The sequence below is a fragment of the Agrilus planipennis genome, unplaced genomic scaffold (genome assembly GCF_000699045.2).
Source record: "Agrilus planipennis isolate EAB-ADULT unplaced genomic scaffold, Apla_2.0 scaffold220, whole genome shotgun sequence".
Classification (NCBI taxonomy): Eukaryota; Metazoa; Arthropoda; class Insecta; order Coleoptera; family Buprestidae; genus Agrilus; species Agrilus planipennis.
Genome location: NW_020439189.1, coordinates 194,765 through 208,169, shown reverse-complemented (window position 1 = coordinate 208,169; position 13,405 = coordinate 194,765). Strand labels below are relative to the sequence as shown.

The following is a 13,405-nucleotide window of genomic DNA, read 5'->3' as shown; positions in this document are numbered from 1 at the left end:
GAATAGTAAATTTTCCCCTGAGCCCTAAGTATCAGAAAAAACACAAAAAAAAGATTGATGTCCAGATTTTAGGAAAAAGTTCATTTTCCATCCTCGCTAATAAATAATTACTTCTGAATCCACCTCCAAAGTAAATATAATTATATGGTTTGTAACATCGAAAAGTTATTTAATATAGCAATATAAGGGAATGCTTTGCTGCCAATTAAATTTCATTTATTTACTCATTACACTGCCTTTTGTTTTACCTTAGTAATATTAAATTACACTCGGTAGCCCGAATTCTCTAATAATATATTAAAAGCCATGTTGCTGTATGCGTTCGGACATGACTATTTATTATTTACCCCATTATACAATCATAACTTGTCCTTAATTAAATACCGAAGCTGCCCTAAGCTATTATAACATTACCCTCGTTAATGAAACGGTATTCAACATGGGTTATCACTTACACTTGAGTATTGTTATCGTTATATAAAAGATTTACAGCCCCATCATTACGTTTGTGTTTACTTAAACGTGGATACTAGGCCTAAAATGTAAAATTGATATTTTTATATCCCATTCGTCATACTCAACCCCTTAATTTGTATAGAAAAGTTGTAGGGTTTGTAAAAAAATATAGTCCAAGGGGGTGAAGCCGAAGGCACCCCTAGTAGTGTATATAAGTGAAAAACAAATACTACGTGTNGTTCTGCTCTATTCCTGGTTGCATAGCCAGGCACATATAATTAATAGAGTAACAACCAAGTCAAAGTTTCCCAAATCTGGGTACATCTTGTACCTAAGGGATAATCTTTTAGGGTAGTAATACAAATAGCGCACCCTGCTATGCATTATTCCACTTTATGCATAGGCATTTTACAAACCACCTCGTAGGTGTTTAACCATTTATACATACACTGCTTTAATTTCAATTTACTTGTCGAATGAGTTGTTATTCCTTCGTCATCCACCTGCAAAATTTCATTCCAATCCACCACCTTTGTGCGAACTGGTCGTGATTCGAAGCATTACATTTTGGTCGGCTCATTTAGTTTTAAACTTCATTTAAGCAACACGCCTGGTTTGAAAGTAAATCTCTAACAGACCATGCCTTCAGTTCCACATGCGCTGCGCTCTGTTCAAAGACCGCCGTCAAAACAATTCCTATTTCTCACGGTAAGTTGCATAAGTAGTGCAATGGCGGATTACGTAAACTAGCCGTGAATACATGTAAGTACTATTAAACGAGTATATTTGTTAATGTGAAAGCTGCTACATGTAGCTAAAAGCTCCTAATGTGATAAAACGCAAACGTAAAAACAAAAAGCTTTTTCAGGTAGCGTGACCGAGTTTTGAATAACAAAATCAACAACGAAATAAAAGTTTCCTTTAATAATATTTGTTAGTGCACATCTAATTAAAAAAGGCAGTTTACAAAAAAGTTTTATTATGCAATAAAAAGATACTTTAATGCGATCAGTATAAGATTGTTGACAATAGGTCGCCTAAAAACGTTTAAGTGAATTTGGATCACCTTAATTAATATTTATATGTATCTATCATCATCAAAATCAGATCGTCAGTCCTAAGATTTATTGGACACGCACCTCAACTCCTTCCTATTCTGAACTAATCTTCGCATTTTCTTATAACAGGAACATCCCACATCCTATTCCAACTATTTGCGAACAATAATCTAATCTAGGTCTACCTCTACTTCTCTTAACTCCCGTTTCTGCCTCTAATATGTATCTGACTAGACCTTCGCGCCTGAGAAAGTATCCTACCAACCTATCTCGCCTATTTTTCATTCACTTCCATAGAGTTCTCTGTTATCCTCTCTCAAATTCCTTCTAATACCTCTTCATTTCTAACCTTCTCTATCCACGGTGTCCTTATCATTCGCCGGTAACACCACAACGCTTCTAACCTTTTCTTTTCCGTCGGGCCCACCGTCCATGTTTCGCACCTGTTCAACAATATTTTTTGAATTTCTAAATTAATCGTTCACGAGCATAGAAGTGGCTCCTTGTTATTGAAGGCGACTCGACTATCCTTTACTTTATATCTCTAATACTACTCCTTCCGTCCTGACTTATCTGACTTCGTAAATACCTAAAAGCAGCCACTTCTTCTAATTTTTCGTCATCTATCTTTATATTCGGCCTTTTCCTACTTTTTCTTCTCTTGCTTACCAATTTCTTTTTTTCAATTTCCCTACTTGCCTCATTGTTCTAACATTCCTCACTCCGACTCGTGAAATATTGCACCTACCCCTATTCCACTTATTGTTGACATTTCCCCAGGTAGTCCCCGCCCTGACAAAGCGAAATTTAATATGTTAATAATAATAAACAATTGTGGAACTATTTCAAGCGTTATAACTTTTAAATAACTTTGAAATGTTTCAGCAAGAATTAACGACGTTGTCACTTCTAATATATTTTAATCAAATTTATAATTGAAATGTTTCGGAATGGGATAGAACAAAATCTTCGTTAATTCTATTCAAACAACAATTTGTTTCTCGACAGGTTAGACGTGAATTAGCATAAACGTTAAGTTATTCGCCGTCATCTCGTCTGGGAAACAAGACGTGATTCTGATTGCAAGTAAAATATTTTGAATGTCATTTACGTTTATTTAAAATTGCCTCCCCCATGAATATATACGTATATACATACAAATATATATATATATCACGTCAAACATGTAAAATAGACATTGCCGCTTGCTGTAACGTCGGGATCGAAAATAAAATAAACGCTTCAATTTCCATTTTAATTTCCTCTTGATTCGTGGGCTTCAGTTGGAATGATTTAATCTTGGCAAAAATTAAATTCAGTTTCGGTTTGCGCTTATGCGCCGCGGCGCAGTCAGCGACTGACTGCCGCGAGCCGGTTAATTGCGATTGCAGATTATAAAAATCGATCGGATTATGGATAAAAAAAATACGCGCACTTTTGCTATAATAGACATTCGGTTTTTGCATCGATTGAAAAATAATTAACTGGGTGGGATATTTTGTTAGTTATGGAAGTTGTTGACCTGGTACATCAACGTTTCTCACTCCTCTACGGTCCGCATTGAATTACGAACAAAATAAACTGCGAAACTTCGATCCAGGTGGGCTATGTTTATTAGTAAATAGTAAACAATGTANAGGCATGAAGGTCTAGTCAGAGACATATTAGAGACAGAAACAGGAGTTAGGAGGGGTAGAGGTAGACCTAGATTAGATTACTGTTCGCAAATAGTTAAGGATGTGAGTTGTTCTAATTTTAGGGAAATGCGAAGTTTAGCTAAGGATAGGAAAGAGTGGAGGTACATGTCCAACCAGTCTTAGAACTGAGGACCTTATGATGATGATGATTTAATTCCATATTATAGGTTATTATGTTATTATACTTGCGTGTATCAGTACTATAACCAACGTATCAGGTAGATATCAATAGAAACCCAAAGCGGCTATTTCAGCAGTACCCCGAGCGTCTTAGTAGTATAGTAACTCTGACCACAGATGTCACAGCGGTTGTTTACGTTCCAACGTGTCGTAAACATACTTAGGTGCCAACAAATTTGTGTCGTGAACAACAGAAAGAGGTCCCAAATTAATGAAGTTGTCAGTCTTTTGAACAATTTAAAAGAAAAAGAAAAACACTGTGAGTGTAGTTGTCAGAGGGAGTTGAAATTTTTATTATTTCTATATACATTTCTCCCTTTTAAACCTCGAGTGGTATAGGGAAGCACATAGTTATCAGTCGAGTCAATATTTTCACAGCTACAATATGATTGCAGTAAAGTTCGCTTCTCGCTTATATAAAGGCCCATGAGATTTAAAACTAGCTATAGGTACATTAAATTCACAATTTTGTAAAATGTTTCAAAATTGTTAACCATCTCACAAATATTCAGTTTTTTAGTTCTTTTGCTAGATTTTGAATTTGATATGCATCGATAGGTACATGTACACATGATGCTTCATGCATGTAGGGATCTACATATGTATGAATGAAGAGGAAAAACCATGACGTTAAAATTTCTAAAACGGAACCCTTGTAGAATGTAAATAGCATTCTCGAGTCCTCGTTAAGTTATAATACCGAGTCCGCCTGAGGCATTTAAGACGCGTTCGAGGTAGCTTTTGAACCGTCAATGTAAGCGCGTATTACAAAACCTTAACTTGGCGTGCAAATGCTTTAAATTTTTAAGAGTATATAACTTAATTAAAAGCAAATAGCTAGGTGACTTAATTTGATCTCAACCAAGCCAAGTAAAGTGCAAATTATATTTTGTACACATTAAATAACGTATTTAAATTGATCGTAGGTATATCGTCCATAAAGCGAAGACACAATAAATATCACAAGACAACTTTAGGGATTGATTTACAGGGACAAAAAATTGGTAAACTTAGACTTGCAGATGATGTAGTAGTATTAGCATCTAACAAGGAGGGATTAGAGATAGCTTTAAATAAAATGGATGTGGTATTGACAAGACAGTATTGTATGAAAATAAATAAATGTAAAACAAATATACTTGTATGTAAGGGAAGAAAAAGTAGAGAAAGAGCGAATATAAGGATAGGAGACTAAAAAACTAGAAGAAGTGACTGATTTTCGATGTCTAGGAAGTCAGATAAGTCAGGACGGAAGTAGTAGCAATATAAAGCAAAGCAGAGTATAGCGCAGGGTCGAGTCGCCTTCAATAAAATGAAGCTACTTCTATGCTCGCGAAGGATTAATTTGGAAATTCGAAAAAGATTGTTAAATGTGTATGTTTGAAGCGCGACGCTGTAGGGAAAGAACGAATATAAAGGTAGGAGACGAAAAATTAGAAGATTTTCGGTATCTAGGAAGTCAGATAACTCAGATAACCAGTCGTAGAACTAACCACCTTATGATGATGAAATATATAGTATTAATAAAATGAAAATCTAAATCTAAACAAATCGGAGATGCAATTAATAAAGTTACCATTTTCATAACCATTAGGTGTTTGTTTAGAAACTTTGTCAGATAAAACAATTAACCTGTGAAGTGAACTATAACAATTGGAAAAATAATCCTCCTGGAAAACTTAGAAGTTAAGACCATTGGAAATTTTATCTTATTACTAATAGCATTTAAAATGTTTCTTCAAGTGTGTCCTTTTGACTGTTTAAATTTGAATNCAAAGAAATACACCCAATCGATAAATTTGAAAGAGGGACAGAAACGCAGAAACGAACTGAAGATATATGCAAGATACAGATAAGTATTGACTACCAAAAATGGAAATACTGTGCAGAATGTGTAAGAAAGAGGGGGAAACACTACAACATGTTACAGAAAAATGTGAGCACACGAGAAAAGAACAAGAAAGTTGGATATACAAACACACATACATACACACACACACACACACACACACATCAAAAACAACAAACACGAATTTAAGAACAAAGGCTTTCACGGCCGGAATCCATAATAGAATGAAGATTCGGGTTATAGGGCCGTGGTCTAAGTGAACTATCATGTCTGGACGTTTCGTCAGCTGGGTCCCAGTCGCTGTCGAGACTTCGAGATATAATCTACGTTCACGTTGTCAACGCAGCACTACCACTGCAGATGTCAGCCGCAGTAGCTGACGAAACGTCTGGACGGAACAGTTCACTTAGACCACGGCCCTATAGCCCGAATCTTCATTCTACTATGGATTCCGGCCGTGAAAGCCTTTGTTCTTATATTTTTCTAAGCATGTTTCTTAAAGTATTTATTTTATTAAAAGGTTCTAACTTTCGGTTTTTGTGAAATGTTATTTAAGAGCGTGGGTGATAACCCTTAAATTAGATAATTGTAATCGTCCCGCATAGTGGTAATAAATTTACGTATTGCAACAGGATGTTTTAGGCATTTTAGGGATTATTTGTAAACTGGTTACTGGTATATCATTGCGAATTAATGGAAAAGGAAAAAGAGGCCAACATGCGTGCTTGCATACTATAAATCATGAAAAATGTGGACGTGTAAACTACGAATAAAACCGGCTGACCAATTACCCTAAAATTTGACACAAAAACCACTTTACCTTACATTACACGAAAAAATGAGGTATGATTTTCACGTTCATTGTATACATAATATAATCATCTTTTCACACTCTACTTTAAAAGTTGAAATGCTTTCCTTTACAATATGTAAACGTGTGTGCCGTATCGAAAAACAATTTCGTATGTATGACGCGCGCTTAATGGAAAATTTCAAAGTTAAACATTACCGAATGTTCCGGTACTTCCGCATACACCGGAAGCGTGTATACAAATTCTGTTTTCGACGTTATTAGAGAACGGCGGCGTAGCATTTGTAAAAGCTTTTATTTTACTATATTTACAACGATGAAATATTCAAAAGGAAATTTTTGATGTGTAGAAACTACTGAATTTTAACGTTTCCGTTTTTGTTACATTTGGCACTTTTTATAGTATAGTAGTAATAGTATAAGAAACGAGGCAGGGGCCATTTTGATAGAAAATAAGGAAATGGCAGATAAGTGGAAAGAATATTTAGAGAACCTATACGCAGGCCATGAGTTGGATAATATTTTAGAAAAGGAAAATAGTGTGGAGATAGGTGAGTTAGGTTATCCCATAATGAGAGAAGAGTTTGATGTAGCATTAAAAAGTTTAATGAATAATAAGGCGCCAGGTGTAGATGGGAAACAGGGGTAAATTCTAAAACATGCAGGACAAGAGGTTAGAGATCGTATGTTTAAGCTTGTTAGTCACATTTACGAGACGGGGAAAGTCCCAGACGATTATAAACGGAACGTAGTAGTAACATTACCTAAAAAGAGAGGCGCGGATAGGTGCGAGACATTTAGAACAATTAGCTTAACTTCCCGTGCGTCAAAAATCTTAACTATAATTGTACAGAGGAGGATGGAAAAAAGGGCGGAAGAACTATTAGGGGAAGATCAATTTGGGTTTAGAAGAAATAGAGAAACGCGGGAGGTCATTCTAGCTTTACGAGTACCAATAGAGAAAACGATAGAAATGAGAAAGAGTGCGTACATAGGATTTGTAGATTTAGAAAAACCTTTTGACAATGTTAATTGGAACAAGATGTTAAATATACTTAAAAATATAGGGATGAGTTACAAAGATAGAAGAGTTATACTTCGTTTGTATAAAGAGCAACAGGCAGTTATAGAGCTAGGGACGCAACGTTGAGAAGTAAATATTAGGAAGGGAGTCAGACAGGGTTGCACACTGTCACCATTACTTTTTAATCTATACATCGAAGACGCGATCAACATCATTAAAGACAGTACAAATGTAGGGATAAATATACAGGGGCAAAAGATTAGTATGTTTAGATTTGCAGATGATGTCAGGAGAAGGAGCAGAGGTGCGTATCCAACCAGTCTTAAGACTGACAATCTTATGATTGCACTTTTAAATTTCAGTTACCACAAATAGGTACACTGTGATGCCCCAATCTTCAGTTTGTCTTTCGGTGATTAATTATTTTTCACTATCACGATTAGTGATTATATAATCTAAGAACGTTTTTTCGTTAAAAAAAAGAATAGCAGTTTATTTTTATAAATATGTAAATATGTTTCAATAATTATACTTATACGTAAATATAAATGACATTTATATTAAATACTTTTCATACCAGTGGTCTAATATCTCTCTATTCTACATTCTCATGCTTGAAATTCTGTAATACGAATTGCACGAACATGTAGCAGATAAAATTGTAAATTTGGGCACTTTACAGAACGACAAGACGTTTTATAAAAGTAGTATAACGTTTAGCATATTGCATATTACAAGACGACTGAACTGAAATATCTTTAACTATACAAGGATGCGTCGTGCTGTGCATTCTGCAATGCGGTCATTCGAACGCTAATGAAACTCTGTGAATTGTTGAATTTGGTTCCGATCTACGTCTCTTATTATCCTTTTACATGACCTCAATAACAATCTTGACGCCGCTTCGGTCATGCAGTGCAAATCAGTTAAATTTCTGTGGAAACCGGAATTGAAGAGGTTAAAAACAAAGATAAATAATTAAACCAAGAGAACTTACCCGAAATACTACAACACTTTATTTACTTCATCATTCTTTCGCTTTATATTTTTATTCAAGGCAAATAAAGTAATTAATCTATTTACAATAACAAAATTAGAATTATTATACATTTATGTTTCAATGAAGTGTCCATTAAAGTCAATAGTTTCTTACCATCGATGTTCTGGCATTTCTAACGCCTAAAATAATTCTGTATTCTGTCGAAACTGCCAGACGCGGATCGCGATTTCGATCTTTTGGGATCTCATCAGCGCGTCGCAGACACTTTTACCTACTGTCTTAACAGCGCGTTTTCGAAAATACCACAAATAGCGCGGTAAACGCCATCTGTAGTACGATGTTACGCTGTTAAGACAGCAGGTAAAAGTTGGCCTGTGTTCTGTCGGAGCTGCAGCATCGTACTAATTTCTAACGCCTCTTGGAAAAAAGATTTTTCAGTCTATGAAAGCTACTGACTTACCGCAAATATCACCATATAATCTGTCGAAAATCGTCTACTACGAAAGGATTCTTTAAATTTATAAATAGTCGGTAATCGCTGGGAGCCAAATCCGACAAATATGGCAGATGCTGAACTAATTCGAAGCTCGCCTTGATTATTATAGCTTTTGCAGCGACGGATGTTTGACATTAACCTGATGTAAGAGAACATCTATACGCAACTTCCCCGGCGTTTTTCTTTTATCAACGAGCGTAATTAATTTGTCACGATAAGCACCTGTGATTGTAGCCCCTTTCTGCAGGAAATTTACTAAAATAACACCTTCAGAATCCCAAAATACGGATAACATTACCTTCTTTGCTGAAGTTGCATCTTGATTTTTTTCTGCGGTAGTGAACCCTCATGGGCCCATTACTTTCTCTGTATTTTGGACTCTACATCGTAATGATCGATCAAGAACTCGGCTATTGTCACAAGCCTTGTTAGAAAATTTTCTTTATCCTGTCTTAACGCACGTATATAATCACCACTCGTTGCTCGACACCCTCCATTTTGATGGTAATGTACGACTATCCCAAACTTGATCGTTTACTGTTACCGACAGGATTTAACAGGTCCAGAATTTTAATTTTTAGCTTTTATAATCTTGTTTATAACAAACTGCAATGCGACATGAAAATAAATAATTATTTCGGTTTATAATTGAGTTCTTCACATGCAGTCACCAATTTTTCAAAAGTTTGGCCGTTTCTTATTGCTTACATCTACAGTAGTCTGATACGTTAATGAACCATTATGTAATTCTACTTTCCATTTTAATAAATAAACACAAATTTCTTTCATTTCTTCATAACATACAAATAGAATAGCTGAAATACGTCATTCGTAAATTACCTAAAGTTCAGTAAATTTCGATTTTATCGTGGTTTTTTCGTATATACCTTTTGTAAAATTCGTGTTCCGCTGTTGACATTTTCGAAATGTGATTTTTATTCAATATTTTTTGGAACGAAATTCCTTATCACGCATATGTACATATATAGCACAATGCTTTTTGTAGAGCCATTATCATTCTTTTTGTACGTCTTCTGTAACGCCGTAACATCTATCAACTTATGTTTTTTACTCATTAAACGAAATTTAAGATTTCTACATTCGTACATTTTTTCATTTAGTTTGAATTATGAATGCAATTTATTTTTTTTTACCGTGTAAACTTGAATGAAATAATAAGGTTTCATGTAGACGTCTCTAACAAAAATACCTATCTACACTTGAGCCAAGACTATAAACATGATTAACGCTCTTCATTTTTCATCTTACGTAATGTAGAAAAATATGAATCGAGGTAATACTTCGCTATATTATTTATTAATATTTTCATTTATTCAGTTGCCTAAGTCGGCGGGCCACGATGAAAAATGAGTTAGTGTTAGTATCAATCTTAAAAATATAAATTAAACTAAGAAGTTTCGCCAAATAAATGTACAATGTAATAATATTGGTAGGAAAAATTATCAAACAATACCTTGATTACAAATCAGAAAACAATACAAAATACTATAGCACTACAACATCCAAATCAAATGGAACCTGGAACCTGGAATATGCCGTTTACATTTATATTAAAACCTATAAGACCGAAAGAAGATGTAGGATTAAAAGAGCATCTATTATTTATTAAGAACATATTTTAAAAATATTTGTTTAGGTTTCACTCAAAAAATTAATAATTGAGGTACGTATAAAAATCGACTTCGTCAATACATATTGCACAAGCTTTAACTAAAAAGTTACCACTTGAAATGTAGCGAGCACAAAGAGAAAGACCAGGTGGAAATGACGAGGTTGAGTAGACTCCTCAAGTAGTTACAGGCGGAATACTTTTTTCAAATTTAAATGGAACCACCATTAATAAAATAATCATTAAAGTCGGTTAACAATTGCCAACGAAATCTTCAAAAATACTATTCTGTAATATTCAAACAGTTAGAAAAAATCTGAATTTTGTTTTAATGGTTGTGATACCACTATGAAAAATTTTAAAACAAGCTTTTTTAGTATGTCATAATAGCTATTGTTAATAAAACTAGAAAAATAGTTCGTCTTATTAGCTTTCATTATGATACACCATTTCAATAAAAATTTTTGATACCATATCAATGTTAGGGTAATTTTAGATTAAACTTCGGTAGAAGCATTTCATCCACGAACAATTACCTCACCATCAATATAAAAAAAATCGCTTAATATATGATACGTTTCTAGAATCGCTCGTATGGCGACGAGCCAACAATTTCTCCGAAATCAAAGGAACCGGAAGTACGAAATTGTATAGGCCGATAACCTCTAACCTTAACAAGTATAAAAGTTTATTGACCATCATCTGCCGTAATAATATTTCGGAATTAGTTGGACCTCGAATACCGTTTATCCTTTATTTATTTGGGAACTTTAACTCAAATTGAAATTGGTTTTGATTGATTATACAAAAGGGGATAAACTGAAGTTAGAGTATTATCCTCGAGGTTGAATATTATTCTAGAAATTTGGTTAGTAGCCAATAATTAATAAATTCTCTCTCTCGTATTAATGTGTTAAACTTAATACAATTTCAAACTAATTCAGATAAAAGACATATTTTTATTAACAATTCTCCAACGTTTAATCCGATGATCCAGGGACAACTGTTTTAAATTTGTACTATGAATGGTAATTATAAATTTAAAAACCAATATGAGGATAACGTGGGTAGAAAGGCTTAGAAATGAAAAGGTATTAGAAAGAATAGGAGAACGGAGGACTCTATGGAAGTCAATAAGGAATAGGCGAGATAGGTTGGTAGGACACCTTCTCAGGCATGAAGGGCCAGTCAAAGACATATTAGAGGCAGAAACAGGAGTTAGGAGGGGTAGAGGTAGACCTAGGTTAGATTACTGTTCGCAAATAGTTAAGGATGTGGGTTGTTCTAGTTTTAGGGAAATGCAAAGTTTAGCTCAGGATAGGAAAGAGTGGAGGTACGTGTCCAACCAGTCTTAGAACTGACGACCCTAGGATGATGATGATGATTCCAAGTACAGTATTTACATTCATAAAACAGTTAGGTACCAGAATCAATTTATGTTAGTTGTAAACATTTTACAGTAATTCGACCACAGACATATTAAAATAGCCATTTGTGTATGTAAATAGAATTGCCAATAGGAATTATGTATCAATTGAAAAGATATGTTCTTTAAAATTAAGAGTCCTCTTGAGAAAATAGCTATTACCTTAATAAAATAAAAAGAATGGTTAAGTACAAATTTTGCTATGTAAACAAAAAATTACGAGGTTCATTTCCTTGCATAAATTTCCTCGAGAAAATTCCTTGAAATATGCATTCCTTAAGAAATGAAACGTATAGTGGCAGGTTTATCTACACTGAAAAAAACACGCAAATTTCATTACAAATTAAAAGAATACGAAAAACAAAATTCGAGTTATTTAAATTAACAGAACTAAATTGCGAATCCATCCTTAAGGAAACCAATTTCTTATCTAGAAACTACATTTATTAAACTAATACCGAACCACAAATTTAGTTCTATGATCTTAATTTTGAATTTTTGATTTTAATTTTTCAGAAATTTTAAATAAAATTGCTTCTTATGATAAAGAATTCAGGAAATAAACTAGAAGTTGAACACCCGGAAAAAATTAGGGAAATTTGGGAGCGCTTTTTACAAACATACCTACTAGCAGTAAGTTTGACTTTTGAAGCCGCAGTAAATCGAATAAAATATTGTGTCCCAAGTTCTAGTAGCAAAACTTTTCTTCACATTTATTTTTATAATAAAAGCATGATGTTATTTAAAGGATTACAGACCTTGAAAGGCAGCTTCGAATTGTAGCTTGTTGACTGCATTCTCGTCCGTATCAAAGGAACTATAACCGATGTCTATTAGCAACAACAGATAGCATATTAACAATAAAACAGTAACGGAGTTCATCATAGTTTTATTGGTCCCTCGAGTAAGATCCAGTCCGACACTAGACATTGTTATTATTACTCCTGAAAGCGCTCACTCAAACTTAGTCTGTAAAAGCGCATTGTCCTTTCCATACTCTACGAGGCATCAAACAGTTGCACGTGGTTGTTTCGAAAAATTTTTATCAACAATCTGTCAATGAAAAAACGTACCTTTTTCGTAAGGTACAACGTCTGTTGAATGCTAAATACTCCCCGAATACGCCGAATATTGTTCACTTATACTGGCGTCGCGACGCTCGCCGGATACATGGAGACGATGACGACTGGTGACGCTCTATTATGGCGACTACCCTTCTAGACTGGAATCGTTCAATACTCCAGTCCACGGCAGCGTCGCATTCGCTTGAGGGTTGTTAGTCGATTTTTCAAAGCTCCCTCTATTATCCCTGTACGGAAATATTAAGGGGAAAACTAGCTGGGGAACGGTAAAATTTACTGCTTTTCTTTCAACCCCTAACTTCATGAAATATTCGTTGGAATCAATAAAATCCCGGACAACAATTTAATATGATAACATTGTCATCAATACATTTCATTCCGAATTCTATAAAACTAAAAACAATTCTGTGGCGATTTAATTTATAAAATATAGTTTCCTAATTAGAATAAATATTGACTAATATGTAATTACTATTAATTGAATTCGCTCTTTCATAGTCTATCATTTGATATCCATCATTCTACCGCGAAAGTGGTATCCTTCCTCGAACTATTTCGATGTATAGAACTGCCTTTTCGAGCCCTTAAAATTTTAACATACTGCTCACTATGCCGACAGAACTTTTTTTTTAATTTTGTAATTCGTGATCTTCAGATTTTCTTTGAGTTATTATTCAAAATTCGAGATCCTAAGTG

The 13,405-nt window shown here is 34.3% G+C and overlaps 1 protein-coding gene across 1 annotated transcript in view; it reads right to left on the bottom strand.

Moving 5' to 3' along the window:
* LOC108739171 (pikachurin) overlaps positions 1-12,800 on the bottom strand; it is a 108,913-nt gene extending 96,113 nt beyond the window's left edge. The window contains exon 1 of the mRNA XM_018472939.1: positions 12,386-12,800. Coding sequence (XP_018328441.1) covers positions 12,386-12,557 — 172 coding nt within the window. The 5' untranslated portion in view covers positions 12,558-12,800. The remainder of the gene's footprint in view (positions 1-12,385) is intronic.
* Between the last annotated feature and the right edge of the window lie 605 nt (positions 12,801-13,405).